Genomic DNA, 18,163 nt, shown 5'->3' with positions numbered 1-18,163 from the left:
ATAGCCGAGGTTGTTCCGTATGATGATGGCTGATGAAGCTGACTATGATGGGATATAAAATTATATACTTATTTTTTTTAACCAATTGCTACATTGAAAAAGCTGGCATATTTCGATTTCATGCGTTAGAACCAAATTTTCTGTAAAAACAAAAAACAAAACAAAACAAAAAAAACCGTTTCTGTAAAGTTTGGTTCCAAATTTGGCACCGTAAAACGCTTTGGATAACCAGTCTAGAATTTGGGCGCAATTTTCGATTGGAGTGTCATTGAAATTATAAAATATAAAATATCCCAGGATTTTAAGATGACCACTGAACCAGAAATATCACTGGTTATATGGGTGAATGATCGTCCCATTCAGGGAGGCATAATCTGTATGGCTGATGTACACTCGCCACGAAAAGAAATGAAGGAATATCGCACGGGAGAGAAAGTGATGGCGGTTTGTCGTGGATTCAAGGGATACCATGAGTGTATTATTGCGAAAATAGCAGGTAAGTCATTACTCAGTCCAGTTGTAGCAAAATTATTTGCACGGCCGCCAAGTACCTTAGCTGCGAAAGACTCCGCGTGACGTAAATTTACGGAAAGCTATTACGAAATATATCCTATGGAACAATTTCTTTTTTTTATGCTGTTTGAAGACTGATAAAGTAAACATCAAACTTGTAAGGATATTGAAAGGTATGTGTTATGTTTTAAGCTTTGTTTACATAATTGGCAACATTTTTTACTTATCCTAATGCACAATGACCAGTCATCTCGTGTCTGTCTTTCAAAAAAGTTGGTACGTGCCGGCCTTGCGAATATATATTTCCAAACTGTAAATTTCACTTTAAATTTTATTCACCCTTGATATTATTAATGATCTGACTGGTATTTGTATTTTTTACATTTTCGTTATTATTTTCCAGACAGTGTGCTATTTGTAGCAATAAGTTATATTTGTTTTAATTAATTTTAGACTGTGACTCGGAAATATACCGGTAGATCTCTTTTCCAATTAATCTTGAATTCAGATTATGGCTTGTTTCTGTCTATCCAATTTATATTCAGCCATGTCAGTAATATTTAATAGTAACTTATTGTATAATTAATAAGAATGTACAGTTGTAAACTGTTGGAAATGATTATCAATTTTCCTCACCAAAAATGCTTGTTTAGTTTGTGTCCTTTAATTTCAGAAAAAAAGTGGCAAGGCACAATTATGTAAACAACTTGATGGCGACAGCTTCATTGAAATTCTTCGATCTTTTAATTTTGAATTAAGCAAGCGAGAGGTAATACCACATTTGTTTCAAATTCAAATGTCTAGAACATTAGCTGTAACCTGGAGTTGTGTATATAGATAAGTAAATATATCAGAAACTTAGTGCATATGAATCATCATGGTGAAAATTTGGATTACATTTTTTTTCACACCCAGCATGAGGCAGAAATATTTCAAATTTTGGATTTTAACAAAGCTGCTAGATAAATATTCAGAATGCTGTACAGCTCTGGTGAATATATTGGCAAGACACTAACTGGGGCAAGAGCCAATAATAAGCACACACAAGGCCACCTCTCCAAGACCAGTCCAGAATTCAAATAATTTATGGTATATTTTAAATTATTAACCATGCGTTTTAAACTTTGTTAACCTATGACAAAATATATGCCAAATTGTAACAAAATTTTTTTATGAACTAAGGCTGGAACATTATTATGAAATTTAAACGTATACACAACTACTACTTGAAACATTATAGTGTAGACAGGCAATATTCAAATGGGCAATGTAAATCTACTTTCAGTTTAAATGGTATAATCACAACTGCATGTATATGGTAGCCAGTTTGTGTGTGCGTGATTCAGATGTTTAGTAACGTAGCTTTAACAAATGTTTAGTCACATCGCTACGATGTCTGCAGTGTGGCAATTTATAGTGATGTCTAGCACTGGGATATCATGCCACAGACGTGTTGCATAATGTCTCCCACCCATTCACATTATCTTGACACCAGGTTGACCAGTCCTAACACTAACCTCTTAACCGTTTACCTTACAGAGCATAATTACAAAGTGCAGCATGCTATAAATAGAGCACATGTTACCTATTCGACTCCATACGCATAGGCCTGCCTGTTAACTGTTAAGCAGTGTAGTGTATTTTATGTTAAACAGCAATTGTAACCATTTTACATTTTTGGTACACATCTATTATGTGTGGAAAAATTTAAGATTAAAAGTCTGATTGTTATAGCTGCGTAATTATTTTTCACTGAAGAATTTTGTACGTGCTTTAAAATCTTGAGAGGACTCATTCACCATCATGTCAGTGAGGCCGCGTGACCAATCGTAGCTGCCATTTTTCATACTTGAAATTTACAATTTGTCGTCTGCATCTACATAACTAAGTCATCTGAATTTGATAATTTATGAAAACTAATTGCTGCCTGCATCAATATCAGAGCCTTTACCTAAGTTATTGAATCTTTCGTAGTTCTGATTCTAATCGCGAAAACTTCGTAAGTACTGAATGAAATCCGCGACCTCCATTTTGGAGAGTGGAGATTATGACCCAGTTCCTTTAAATAGCAGATATCGACCAGGGCATAAACAGTGACCACGTGATCCGATGTAATTGTCATTCACAGAAATGAATGTAGTATCTAAATGGGGGTTTTCCCCGAAGGTGGCGCTATGAAAACCAGCTTAAAATGGCTGATGTTTACAGCAGGCGTCAAAAGGCGCTTCCACGTGAATGGAGTAGAGGCGTCAAAAGACGCTTGCATGAGGTAAAGGGTTAATGCTGAGCACCAGGCAAGGCAGCTGATAGTACCTTTTTTTAATAAGTCTTTGGTATGACTCGGTTAAGGGTTCAAACCTGTGACCTCTCACACCCGTAGCAGGCGCTCTAACCACTTAGACTTAGGCCACAGGAGCAGTTAGGTAGCCAGTTTAATTTGTGATGGAAACCACAGGTTTTTAAGCCTATCAAGTTAGTCATCAAGCCAAGTGCCTCATTACAATTACCAACCTCAGGTATTGTAAAAGTACTGTAATTGCATGAAATGTTTCAGGCATAACTCTCATTCTCTCACTCCCTCTCTCTCTCTCTCTCTCTATATATATATATATATATATATATGGGATTGAAATAAATTTGAAATCTTGCTTGATTCTATTCATTAATATACAATGATTTGTATTTCAGAAATCATGAAGGAGAAGTATAACATTGGGGAGATGATGGTGAGACAGAAGCTTTGCGATTTGGTTAAACCATCAAGAGTACCATCACTTCCACAGACTCCAGTGGTGACAACAGAAAAATAAGAAATGTGGTGAATGAACTATGAAACAACACATGTAAAAAAAAAATTTTAAATTTTTTTGATTAAAATTGAGATAGAAATTAACGTGAATTTCTGTTATTTTGTTGTTAAGATTGCTTCAGAATAAATTCAAACTATAACTAGAGTAAGAGAACATATTTTTAGAAACTCGGATGATGTTAAGGAGCCAGTAATCTGGATTTTATGACACACCAGTAGAAGTGTAGCGATATTTATGACAACTTAAGCCATGTTGTCTACTGAATACTAGTGCACAACCTATTAAGCTACCAGTGACAAGTATAGTTTTTAATTTTTGTTTCCTTGTTTAAAAGTTACTAAACATCACAGTCAATACAAGGAGTTGGTTGGGGTAATTTGGATCATGTTCTTCTTGAAATTATCATCAAATAAAAGTTGCATCACTGTTAAAAATCTCGTTTTCATAAAATATTTCAACAATTTTCAGCTAAATTTTAGTGTTGTCCAGGGTTTTCCAGCCTACCCTGGATAAAGACTGGAATATTAGTCCAAATGCTCCAGCATTTTCCATGCTAGAATTGTCCAGGGTTTTCCAGCCTATCCTGGACATAGCCTGGAATATAGTCCAAATACTCCAGCGTTTTCCATTCTAGAATTTTCCAGCGTTTTCCATGCTAGAATTGTCCAGGGTTTTCCAGCCTACCCTGGACAGAGGCTGGAATATTAGTCCAAATACTCCAGTGTTTTCCATTCTAGAATTGTCCAGGGTTTTCCAGCCTACCCTGGACATAGGCTGGAATATTAGTCCAAATACTCCAGCGTTTTCCATGCTAGAATTTTCCAGCGTTTTCCATGCTAGAATTGTCCAGGGTTTTCCAGCCTGCCCTGGACATAGCCTGGAATAATAGTCCAAATACTCCAGCGTTTTCCATGCTAGAATTGTCCAGCGTTTTCCATGCAAGAATTGTTCAGGGTTTTCCAGCCTACCCTGGACAGAGGCTGGAATATTAGTCCAAATACTCCAGCGTTTTCTATGCTAGAATTTTCCAGCGTTTTCCATCGTTTTTCATGGAATATGATGGACATTCTACAGCTGGGTAGTTATTGAAGTTACACGACTGTTATTCATGTTTGTCACAAAATAAGGCAAGAAATAACTTGGTTTTGCCTTAGAACAATTAGACCATATTTTTTTTTAACTTGGGTTAAAAATTGTTTTTCCAGGTAAACGACTGTACTAGCATGTATCTCATCGAAAATTACTTTCGGCGAGAAACACTAGTAGCATGTTATACACGGGTATTTTACTCTATTACTCACTCTCCTATGGATTTAAGGTAGATTCCATTTCTAACCGACACTGATCGTTTTGGATCTTGTCAAGGAGTGAATGTTCTCCATTGTGTTCTCCAGCCATAGGGCTTTTCAGGGCTGTTTAGAGCTGACTGACGATGTTCAGGGCTGTTTAGTGCTGACTGAAGCTGTTCAGGGCTGTTTGGAGTTGACGGTAGCTGTGTAGGACTGATGGTAGCTATTTAGGGCTGACTGTAGCTGTTTAGTGCTGCTTGCTGTCTATACATATGTGTCTACGTGTGTCTGTACACGTGATGGAGCCACGAATGTAGACGTAGCCAATACAAGGGGTGCTGTATGCTGTCTGTACTTATGTGTATATGTATGTCTGCACATGTGGTGGATCCATGAAGGGTGTGAGTGGCCGATAAAAGTGTGGGCCAGCACATGGACTTGGTGAAACTGGCTCATCAGTTTATGAATCATATGACTGTACAAGTGTCAAGAGGTATATGTTTGTTCCAGTTGATGTTTCAGTTGAGTACATTTTCAATTGCATGAGATTATTTTGAATCTTATTTGTATTATAGGAGATGATGTGAAATCTCACTTACATTGCATAATATAGGAGATTATGTGAATCTCACTTACAGCTCATAATATTATTTGAAACATATCTGAATTCCTTGAGATTATTTGAATCTTAATCATATTCCACACGTGGGATTATGTGAATCTCTCTTACATTGCATACTATTATTTGAAACGTATTTGCAGTCCATGAGGTTATTTGAATCTTACTTTCCATACACAAGATTACATGAATCATATTTTCGTTTTTCAATTTGTGAATGTTTGTGTAGAGTGATTGGATTAATCGTATGTTGAGAGCGTGAGAGAATCATTTTATTTATACACCATAATATTTTTTCTTTATTAATTTATTTTATAAATCTCCATCGTCCATCACATTGTGTTTGCATTATTTATTTAATCCAAAACCCACTTGGTTACAATTCTGTTACAACATTGCAGTGTACACACCTGACTAGTTATTGAAAGAACAGGACTGATTATGCACATTGCATTTTAATTACCTAAAATGTTATTGAAGGGTCAGGACTGTTAATGCACATTGGACTGTACAAACCTAATTAGTTATTGAAGGGACATGACTATTATTAACATTGCAGTGTACATACCTAAGCAGTTATTGAAGGAACAGGACTGGTGTGCACATTGCAGTGTACGTACCTAAGTAATTATTGAAGGGACAGGACTGGTGTGCACATTGCAGTGTACGTACCTAAGTAATTATTGAAGGGACAGGACTGTTGCAGTGTACATACCCAAGTAGTTATCACTGAAGTTCAGCTTAGCATTGCAAATGCTGCATATCTGGCATGCCACAGGTAATAAACATTGTTCATTGACAAATCATAACATAAACAGACATTAAGCAGAATTTTAAAATAAGTTTAAAGAAAACTAGATGATGCTGATAATGTTTGGGTGCCACATGGCTCCCATAAACTGCTCAATCCTGTTTTGATAATGTGCCCTTTCATAACTTCAGGACCTACAAGGCAGATTACATACACACAAACCACTCTTTTCTTATTGTGTTTCAAATGAGTGGTATTGTTGTGCATGTCAATACAAATTGTGTTGAAATCATTTCTGACCGAAATTAGGTAATTTTAGCTTAACTTGAAAGTTCAATGATGTGGATATTTTTTCTGATGCTAAGCTGAACAAACTAAAATTGATATTTTTAATCAGAGTGCTTAGAGGGAATGGTTTAATTTTTTTCCAATGTTAATATATTTTAATCTTATTTAATATAACATTTTCTGTTGCATGTAAGAAAGTGGTTATGTTTGTTGGTGAAAATTAGCTTTTTGACTGCCAAAAAAGTTATTTAAATAACTTGGTTACTTGTTCCCAAATTGTTTAGTGTACTTATACAATCTAGATTTGTCCAAACGTACTTTATTTTTGTGTCAATATTGAGGATGATAGTCACCATGAAGTTGTATTTTGTTTTCAGTTTGATGGTTGCCAATCTTTCTCTATTTTGCCCTCCCAACTGAAACTGGGAGAACGGGGTTATCCCACTCAGGGATCCCTGAAGATCAGTGCTACAGTGCGTGAGACAGCCACAGGTGGGTGAAAGTTAGTGGATATATATATATATATATATATATATATATATATATATATATATATTGCTGGTAGCTCTCATGTTACAGCATTTGTAATGCAGGTGTAAAACAGGAGTAACAACTAAACAGCTTTCCATTATTTTAGCACATTAGTTGGGATCAGTAACCACTGACAAGTTTATTTTCCAAACCACAGTATAGTGATAGCAACATGTCCCTAACCATGGTATAATGAGAACCATGTGTGTACTGAACTGAGGTATAGCAGAAATGATCAAATTTTTTCAAATACTGATGTTTTAAAAGGAAACAAACATTATTCCTTGCTTTATGTTTTTTTTTTTCAAACCCCATTGTAATACATTTGATAAACCAATTAAAATACATTTGTTTACGTTTAGTCATGGGGGTCTGTAGCAGTACTGTGTTATATCCATGATCACATTTTAGTAGCAGTACTGTGTTATATCCATGATCATGTTTTAGTAGCAGTACTGTTATAGCCATGATCATGTTTTAGTAGCAGTACTGTGTTATATTGATGATCATATTGTAATTAGGCACTTGATAACAAGTAAGAGTTTTAGACATGGGGTGGTACAGCTCAACTGCAGGTAGGAAGCATGTAGCAAAAGGTGAGATATAGTTAGGAAACATATTTGGCCTATAATTAATTGCTTCATAATATAGCAGATGCAATGCAGTTAACAGATATGCAAGAAAATGTAAAGCACAAGTTAGGAAGCATGTATAACTGGTGTAATCAAGGTTAACTCTTTCACTTCGACTGACATGTATATCCGCTGCATAAATGTGCCTAGCCTCACCAGTGACTGATAAATCCGCTTGTAAACAGAGCACTATTACTTTCTGTGATTGATATATCCGCTTGCCTTTTATGCTTCCTATACCCTAGTGACGGATAGATCCACTCTGTATGTTCATGTTACAACTGGTCTTATTGGTCAATATATGGAAGTAAAAGGACATTCAACCAATCAAAACAGAGTTAACAAATGATTGTTCTTACTAAATCGGTTGTTTTTCTTCAAATTTGTACCACGTGTTTGTTAATACATGCATTTGTAGTTGACAGTGGAAACAATGGCATTAGCTTACGATAGTGATTCAGATTCCGAATTTTCAGGTTTTTCTGAGGATGAATTTGATCATATTGAATTAAGAAGCATTGGTAGTGATATTGATCTATCTTCTTTGTCAAGTCTGTCAGAAATTGAAACAGAATCCGATGATGAAGACAGCGAAGTGTGGACAAGAGTGCCACATGCATCGAAAGTCACCAAGTTTACGGAAAGCGTCGGTTCAACTTTCGTTTTTGATGAGGGGAAAAAAGAAATTGATTTTTTCTTTACAAATTTTTCCCTGGCAATGAACAAAAGCATTGTTACACAAACGAATGGATATGCGGCAAGATGTATTGAAGAAAAGCCCAATTCACTCTGGCAACCCATGACAATAGAAGAAATGCTGGCCTTTCTAGGAATACATTTGATTATGTCAATCCTGGCACTTCAGAATATAACCTAGCTTGGCGATCAACATGGCCCTTCCAGATAATAAGTATTCCCAACAATCATACGTTTTGAAAAGTTGTTAAAGTGTTTTCATGTAAATGACACCAGGCAGAATCCTCCAAGACACCAGCCCGGACATCACAAGTTGTGTCACTTAAGACCAGTTTTAGACGAAATTTCCAAAACGTGTCTCGAAAATTACACTGGTCATAAAGAGCAGAGTTTGGATGAAGGGATGATAGTATATAAAGGTAGATCATCCTTCAAGCAATATTTGCCTGCGAAGCCAACCAAGTTTGGAATAAAAGTTTGGGAACGGGCAGACCCACACAATGGTTATGTGCACGTGTTTCAGGTGTACACAGGAAGAGAGCCAGGCTGGACGCACAAAAGAAGAGGGCCTTGGTACACGTGTGGTAACTGATCTGATGGTGAAAATATGTGGGAAATCGCATGTAGTTAACATGGACAATTTTTTTCTCCAGTCCAGCGCTCTTTGAATCACTCAGGAAAGAAAAAATTTATTGTCTCAGTACAGTGCGAGCAAATAGAAAGGGAATGCCAGAGGAATTAAAATCTGCCAAATTAAAGAACAGAGGCGATAGTGACCTGATGACAATAGGAAGCCTATGTGCTATTGCTTTGAAGGACAAAAAATTGTCCATTATCTATCAACAAGTTGCAATCCAAGCGAGAGCAAGATGGTGCATAGGAGACAAAAAAAATGGAACCTACCAGGAAGTGCCAGCTCCGATTGTCTCAGAACTCTATAACAAATACATGTTTGGGGTTGACCTGGCAGACCAGGAAAGGATGCAGTACTCTACCTGTCACAAAGCTACCAAATGGTGGAAATGTCTGTTTTGGTTCTGCTTTGATGTTGCGTTAGTAAATGCATTAATAACTATGCGGGAGTCGCCCAACCACAAACTTGTCACCAAAAAGAATAAGGAAATCCGACGGAGACAACTTGATTTTAGAATTGCACTTGCGCAGCAGATGATAGGGACATTTTGAGGATCAAGAAAGAGAAAGGTCGTATCTGCAAGTGATAACTGTGGAAATGCACATTGGCCCATACAAGCAGAGAAACCAGGGCAATGCAAAATGTGTACCAAAGAAAAAAGGCGGCATGAGGTGTCCATCATGTGCAAACATTGTGATATCCATCTATGCATAAAACAACTGTTTCTCTAGATACCATGAGGAACTACTTAAGAAATAATAGAACACAGTGACTAGGCAACATTTTTAGTAATTACATGTATATATTTGATAAATAACTTTGTATAAAAGACTCACAGATAAATTTTAGTGTTTACAAACAGTGTTTTGTGTTATATTCCTGGATTTTATACTATTCATGTGGATGTCAGCAGGATAAAATAATCAAACAGATATAAGGTAGTTATAGCTTTTATATATGCATGGTTTTAGTCTATAAATCAGTTTATTGTACAGAAAACAACTAACACAGTTAGCCCATATCCCCACATCATCAGCTAAAAAGTTATGATTTGGCTGCAGCAGCATTAGGCTCTGGTAGTCAGCCCACAAATCAGCTGCAGTAGTGACCCCAGCAGCTAGGCATAGCAGTGAGCCACTACAGTAGCACTAGAAGTTAAAGATTTAAGCAGGTTTTGTGGATAGACTGTATGTAGTGAGTTCACTTGAGTTAATAAGCAAGTGTGACAAGAAATAATAATAATCATAATAATAACCACCACTGTAAGGTAGTTAAAAGCAGGAAGCCTGCAGAACTGGTATTTAAGTCTGTAACAAGATATGTAAAACCAGATGAGTTGCTGGTGCAGGTGTACGGCAAGCATCCAACTGCAACAAGTGTGATGGAGATGGACATTCAGCAGCATCTACACTTGAAAAAAAGGAACTAGCAATGAATTTATTATTACAGCCTGAAACATCAATAACTAGCAAGGGATTTATTATTACAGCCTGAAACATCAATAACTAGCAACGGATTTATTATTACAGCCTGAAACATCAATAACTAGCAACGGATTTATTATTACAGCCTGAAACATCAATAACTAGCAGTGGATTTATTATTCCAGCCTGAAACATCAATAACTAGCAAGGGTTTTATTATTACAGCCTGAAACATCAATAACTAGCAAGGGATTTATTATTACAGCCTGAAACATCAATAACTAGCAACGGATTTATTATTCCGGCCTGAAACATCAATAACTAGCAGTGGATTTATTATTCCAGCCTGGAACATCAATAACTAGCAGTGGATTTATTATTCCAGCCTGAAACATCAATAACTAGCAAGGGATTTATTATTACAGCCTGAAACATAAATAACTAGCAAGGGATTTATTATTACACCCTGAAACATCAATAACTAGCAAGGGATTTATTATTACAGCCTGAAACATCAATAACTAGCAAGGGTTTTATTATTACAGCCTGAAACATCAATAACTAGCAAGGGATTTATTATTACAGCCTGAAACATCAATAACTAGCAACGGATTTATTATTCCGGCCTGAAACATCAATAACTAGCAGTGGATTTATTATTCCAGCCTGGAACATCAATAACTAGCAGTGGATTTATTATTCCAGCCTGAAACATCAATAACTAGCAAGGGATTTATTATTACAGCCTGAAACATAAATAACTAGCAAGGGATTTATTATTACACCCTGAAACATCAATAACTAGCAAGGGATTTATTATTACAGCCTGAAACATAAATAACTAGCAAGGAATTTATTATTCCAGCCTGAAACGTCAATAACTAGCAATGGATTTATTATTCCAGCCTGAAACATCAGTAACTAGCAACAGATTTATTATTACAGCCTGAAACATCAATGACAACTAATTTATTGCAGCCTGAAATATCAGTAACTAGCAACGGATTTATTATTACAGCCTGAAACATCAATAACTAGCAACGGATTTATTACAGCCTGAAACATCAGTAAAACTAGCAATGAATTTATTACTGCCTGAAACATCAATAAAAAGTGTAATGCAGATGGCCAGTAGGAAAACAACAGGTTTATTATGGTAGGAACCATCAATCACCATTGTAATGCAGATGGATTATAGCTAAATACATAATTTGCTGGATACATTCAACTACATGTCACCTTTTGTTTTAATACTATAGCATCAGATATGAAGGAGAAAGGAATTCAATAGCAACAGGTGTAAAAGGTAAGAGGCCTTTGCTGAATGTGTAATTGGGAGATCTTGCCTTTTGCAGAAGGTGTAATTTGGGGATCTTGCATTTTGCTGGATGTGTAATTGGGAGATCTTGCCTTTTGCTGAATGTGTAATTGGGACATCTTGCTTTTTGTTGAATGTGTAATTGGGAGATCTTACCTTTTGCAGAAAGTGTAATTGGGAGATCATGCCTTTGCTGAATGTGTAACTGGGAGATCTTACCTTTTGCTGGATGTGTAACTGGGAGATCTTGCCTTTTGCTGGATGTGTAACTGGGGATCTGATAATTTTAATCTTCAGTCAAGTTAATCTGATGCTTAAGTTTTAGTTCATTTAACAAGCACTGATTTAATGTTTTGTCAGAAAAAAATGACACTGTTTGAAAATATCACCTTAAGTAACAGAAAGCATTTGAATCACCAGTGTCATTTATTCTGTTGGGTAGCTTACTTGCTAGGTATCATGGCACAATTAACTGTTAGCAAAACCACTGTGGACAAAAAATATAGATCTGCTTGTTATGAACAAATTTCAGTTTAACTCGACAACAAATGTCCACACAACTTTATTTTACCAACTGAGATTATCATTGTAAAGAAAATTGCAAATAGGCAGTCTTTTACAGCTAAATCATTTGTTAACAAGTTTCATTTTATCCAAGTAATGATGATAATTTCACTACAATTTTTTCATCTTTATATTTGTCCATTTACAGGTATAGAACTAAATGGAACATCCACCGGCCCTCCCCTGACCAATGATCTATTGAAAATTGAAATTAGTGATGAATCTGATGGTTATTTCAGGCCAGGATTCCCATACAAAGGCAAAGTAAGTAAATATTTCTCTATTTTGGACTCTAGTTTTTCTGAAATTGTTGTTCAAGGATTCACATTGCAAGGAGAAAGCTCTGTAGTTTCCTTTCTTAGTATTTACTGTTCACAAATTGGTAAAATTGGCAAACATTGCTGTTTTCAGATAAGGACAATGTAAAAAATTGCCCCATTTCAAAGGTAGAAATGGAAATTAAAGCTGAAACTCTTAACTGCTTCATAACAGTCACTTGAACTGACATAAACAATGGCTGATAAAAGAAAATAAACACAAAACTGCTAGCTGAGAACTGATTATTAGAAAACTAAAAATTACTTTATCTTTCTATATGAAGAGAGAGAGATGTATTTATACTTTCTCATGGGCCCAGTACTGGAACTCAAACAGTTTTCAGACAGCTGAATTGATGGAGGGAGGGAGGTAGGGACTCATTTTCTAGTATATGCACTTCCTCATGGGCCATGGGTGGAACTCTAACAACTGATTAGAGATGGAGAGAGTATTTGTACTGCAGTATAGGGTAGTAGGTGGAACTCTACACAGTTCTCAAGCATTTATTTAGAACTCTGACATAGTTTGGCCAGTTACAGATTCTTTGGAGGCTTATGATTTGGTTTTGTAACCTGTTTTCAGACATCATATGCCACTTGAACACAGTTGTTGTATATACATGCATTGGTGGTCATCAAAAACAAGTTGCAGTCAAATCAAGATTAAGATGGACAGGAGGAAAATTAAATCACATGTTCATTACAATGTATACCCTTGTTAGTGCATTAATGGAATTTAACATTTACCATATGTATTTGCTTCTCTAAGACAAGGCCATCTGCAAAAAACATAGACCCTGATTTACCATTGCACAATACTCTGGTAAATCAGTGTGTGTTGTTTGTTCTACTGATTACCCCAAACAAACTGCACAGACCCAGATCTGCCAGTGCAGTATGCAATAGCAGATCTGGGTTTGTGCAGCTTGCAGTTGGACTCAGCTTATAAGTGAACACATATGGTAGAGATTAATGTCATGTCTGGTTTAGTTTTTAAAAATTTGCAAAAATTTTAACTTTCAGGCTCAGTCTTTGAGTTAATGATTTGTCTCTATTTTTCTTCACAATGGTTTTAAATTGATAAACCATGTATCACCCCGTAAGTTATGAAAGACTGTCTTATATATTGCATGTAGAACATTAGAATTCATTGAGTTGGAAATACAACAACACATCTTGTTTTTAAGTTTGTCATACTTGTTTGTATAAGCTGTGTTTGCATGGAAATCTATTTTTAAAATTTTTTCTTTTAATGAAAACTGCAAAATAATGAAAATATATTGTCTAATACAACAAATTATGATTTGTAAACAGCTAAAGTGAATGGTATCAAAGTTAATTGAATTACTAATTTTTCAATGAAAATTAAATGCACTGAAACCAAAAATTTAGAGTTTAGTGATTTTGAGTTACCTGATCACTCTTTGGAACAAAACTATCATGCAAGTTGGGTGTTAGCTGTAATTTTATCAAGGATGTTAATATGTATAATAGTTTTTTCCAGCATTCTGTAATCATGATAAACATGCCATGTAGGTCCTAACCGAGTAGATAATTTTCACCGAGTACCGAATCCGAGTATTTGGATGTACTATTTGCCATATCCAGGCACGAACCGAGTAGTAGGTGTGACTCCGGAGAGTACCGTTTGTTTCTTTATCGTATGCGAAGCTTAAACTTAAATCTTCATCATCTCTCTTTCTTTTGTAACTCTCTGTGGATCTGGTGTATTCGTCATACTCAGAGTGATGGAAGGATCGAAGGTGATTTATTAGAGCATAATTGCAGTGCCAGTAGCTGGTACAGGAAAGTAACATTTCCATTGGTCAGAATGTTACCACGTGATCAAAATGAATTGCGTTCATTTCTGTATGAACAGTAAGGAGAACTACTTTTCAACTTCTATAAAAAGAGTCACGTGTACAGCATAAGATAAACACTGCCAGTGAAGGCAGACACGAAGTAAGCATTCAAGGAAAACAACATTTTTACATTTGCTTAATAAAAAATTTGAATAAATTTGGCTTCCATTGTTTGAAGGACTGGTATTATGATGACCTTATTACGATCAAGCAGGACAATATCAAGTGCTATATATAGCTACATAACAGAAAAAACCCAAACATGTATTACTACGCTCAATTAAGATTTCTATATTTTAATGATGCAAACAAAATAGCATAACGAATAATTGAAATTTCAATTATAAGAGTTTAACGTTGTTTTTTCTGAGTTTATCGTGGTATAAACTGTTAGTTGTTGACTCACACAGCTGACATAACGCCCTTTGGGCGTTATTTGCTGTGTGAATCGGCAACTGACAGTTTATACCATGATAAACTCAAAAAAAAAATAATGTTAAACTCTTACTGAAGTGCCATACGAACGAGCATTTTTGCCGCCTCGTGTTAGCCTTTCATTGCAGACATCACAATTTGCCTTCGATTCGTCCACAGCATCTATAGTGAAAAAGTTCCAAATCTTGCTACTTAATTTCGGAGTAGACATTGTTCGATGAGTACTTTAATATAAATATTTATTTATTAATTTTATTTTGAATAAGTAATAATTAAATTTTGTTACGATTTTTTTTACAAATGGCATCTCTATACTCAAATATTTACCGGAAGCAGAAAAGTTACGCCACCTGGGGAGTGCTAGTGAAATTACTAAAGGAAATTGAGTTAAATAAATTATCATCAATCATGATTCATGCAGTCCAATGGAATGTTAACTGTTTGTGTAATTATAATTTATTTTTAACTAAATTATTATGTATTAAACAACTTTTTTTTTATAAAAGTTCGATATTTGTTGAATTACTTTACTTGTAACCATTTGTGTTCGTATTATTTGCCGAGGCGAATACTTCCGAATAGTACCGAAAAACGGGATATTTGGCCGAGGCAAATGTCCGAGGCGATTTCCGGTTAGGCCCTAATGCCATGATGATACACATGCCATGATGATACACATGCCATTATGATACACATGCCATCATGATACCCATGCCATCATGATACACATGCCATGGTGATATACATACAGTAGAAGGCGAGAAAGTTTAAGAGCTGCAGGATCAACTTTTTGTTGATGTTTTTAGTAGTTGGTGCTTTTCTGAGTTTGTAGATATAAAATTGTAATATAGCGATTCAGTGAGTTATTTGAGTTATACTGAGGATATTGACTTGAAACTTGGTTACATTGGGACTGATTGAGCCATGCAAGTTATACCTAAGCTCATAGACTTGGGACTGAGCTTAAGAGTTGCACACCCTAATTTTGTTTCAGGTTTTCAGTAGTTTTGAGTTTTCTGAGGTCATGGACATGAAACTTCTTACATTAGGAGTCTTTAGAGTTAGACATATGCTTGCGTTACATTGGGCAGGAACGAGTCATTTAAGTCGTACTGAGGTTCTAGACATGAACACTGTTACAGAAGGGAAGGACTTAACAAATTATTTGAGTTATACCAGAGTGATAGACATCAGACTATTACATGAAGACTGAGTGATCTTTATGATTACCTGAAGTCATAGGCATCAAAGTGTATTAAACTGACTGAGTGAATCATTCCGGTTTTCCAAGTTTGTAGATGTTACACTGAGCTACTTCAGGACTTGGTGAGTCATTCATGTTGTCTAGTGTCATAAACATGAATCTGTGTTAAGATAAAATAAGATATGAGAGAAAAGATAAGATATACGATAAGATCAAATGAGCTTTTACTGACATTACATAAAGCAAATAAGGCATTGGCTCAAGCATGATTGCAAGACATCCAACATTGTGTTACATTATAACTGAGTGAGTCATTCAGTTTGCAGATGTAGTATATATGGGACTGTGTTATATCAGGACCAAGTAAATCCTTCAGGTTTCCTGACATCATTGATTAGAGACTATATTACATTTGGACTTGGCGGTCATTTGAGTTTTTTGAGGTTGTGTTGACACAAGAATGTTACATTGGGAATTAAGATAATAATAATAATGATAACTATTATTATTATTATTATTATTATGGTTATTATTATCATTATTATTTAAAGAGCTTGACGGTTAGTTGCATGGAAGTAATCGTTCTTGTGGCCTGCTATTATATACACATTACAAAGATAGTACATAGTTTTGCATGGAAGTAACTGTAATCCTTCTTGTGGCCCACTATTCTATACAGATTACAAACATAGTTTTTCATAGAAGTAATCATCCTTCTTGTGGCCTGCTATTATATACACATTAGAAACAGTTTTTCATGGAAGCAATCCTTCTTGTGGCCTGCTATTATATACACATTACAAAGATTGTACATAGTTTTGCATGGAAGTAATCCTTCTTGTGGCCCACTATTATATACACATTACAAAGAAAGTTTTGCATGGAAGTAATCCTTCTTGTGGCCCACTATTATATACACATTACAAAGAAAGTTTTGCATGGAAGTAATCCTTCTTGTGGCCCACTATTATATACACATTACAAAGAAAGTTTTGCATGGAAGTAATCCTTCTTATGGCCCGCTATTATATACACATTACAAACATAGTACATAGTTGTACACAAAGTAAAGTATAAAAAAATGATAATAAGCTATGTTTAGGGACAAAATAAAAGAAAGTTTTATCTGAACATACTCCAGCTAGGTATATTTTTTATATACAATGCAAAAATAGTGAGACATCAGTATGGAAGGTTTGGGAATTTATACTTTTTGTGTTGACATATTAATCAAATGAAATTGGTACTGAACAAGTCATTTTAATTGTATTGTATATTGGCATCATTGGTGTTGTAATGTATTATTACAGGTTACTGTGACACTTCCCGATGGGAATCCAGCATCTAATGAGGTCATAAAGATCGAGTCCAAAAACTACGGATTACAGTACTACTGGAGTCGAAAATTCAGAACAGACTCCTCAGGAATCATTAACTTCTCCCTGTCAAATGTGGGGCGGGATGTCTATTCTCTCAGGGTTGAGGTTTGTAAACTATCTTTTCTATAATTTGCAGTATATTCACTTGCTTATGAGTAGAGTCCAATTGCAAACTGCATAGAACCCAATCTGCCATTGCATAATGTGTCAGCAGATCTGGGTCTCTGCAGTTTTTTTTTTATCTTAGTAATCAGTAGGAAAAATATGCATTCTGATCTGCTAGCACATGTGACTGCAGATCAGGGTATACACTGCTGGCAGTACGAATTGATCTGTGCACAAATAAAGGCAGTAAATAATATTCATTTATTGAGAATTTACTAATTTACTACTTTTGAAGGGTGCTAATTTTTGTGGATTTTGTGGTTGTTACAAACCACAAATTTGAAGAATTATAACCAGTAGGACCCCTTACACAATCCATGATTTTAAATACCTTCACAAATGTTCTGTTTTTCAAAATTATGAAAATTGATAACCATGAAAAGAAATTGACAGTTATGAATGATGACATCCATCAGGTCCACAAATGTCAGCACATTTGATTGTTTGTTATGTAGATTATTTTCAGTTTTTTAAAATCTGTTGTACTCAATGTGTCATTTATGTTTTATTTGGTTTGTTTTTTAAAAAATAACAGTTTGTCAAATCAAGTTTGTATTATCCATTTTGCCAGTGATCTCAATAAAGCTATACTTAGGTAGTTTTAGTGTTTGAATACAGGCATGTGTATGATTGAGATTTTCTGCAGTTTTTGCAGAAACTCTCAGGGTTTTCGATTTAATTGTCTCTTTGAGGGGTATAACAAATTGATCCACTGATCAGCAATAACAGAAT

At 35.3% G+C, this 18,163-nt stretch overlaps 1 protein-coding gene and 1 long non-coding RNA gene across 4 annotated transcripts in view; both read left to right on the top strand.

The window, feature by feature from the left end:
• Positions 1 to 18,163, top strand: part of LOC149801965 (alpha-1-macroglobulin-like) — a 251,727-nt gene that overhangs the window by 39,859 nt on the left and 193,705 nt on the right. For all 3 annotated transcript variants that reach the window (XR_016420765.1, XM_089956363.1, XM_089956364.1), the window contains 3 exons: positions 6,648 to 6,762; positions 12,218 to 12,333; positions 17,198 to 17,371. Coding sequence is in view for 2 of the 3 variants with exons in the window: in XM_089956363.1 (XP_089812489.1) it covers positions 6,648 to 6,762; positions 12,218 to 12,333; positions 17,198 to 17,371 (405 nt within the window). In the remaining variant the exon portion in view is untranslated. The remainder of the gene's footprint in view (positions 1 to 6,647; positions 6,763 to 12,217; positions 12,334 to 17,197; positions 17,372 to 18,163) is intronic.
• Positions 174 to 3,757, top strand: LOC149801968 (uncharacterized). The gene is made up of 3 exons (XR_016420766.1): positions 174 to 496; positions 1,187 to 1,282; positions 3,202 to 3,757. It is a non-coding gene; the product is annotated as an uncharacterized LOC149801968 (long non-coding RNA).

The sequence above is a fragment of the Sinohyriopsis cumingii genome, chromosome 4, assembly GCF_028554795.1.
Source record: "Sinohyriopsis cumingii isolate HCF-2022 chromosome 4, ASM2855479v2, whole genome shotgun sequence".
In the NCBI taxonomy this organism is placed as follows: Eukaryota; Metazoa; Mollusca; class Bivalvia; order Unionida; family Unionidae; genus Sinohyriopsis; species Sinohyriopsis cumingii.
The sequence above is the reverse complement of the archived record's forward strand: the minus strand, read 5'-3'. Positions and strand labels throughout refer to the sequence as shown.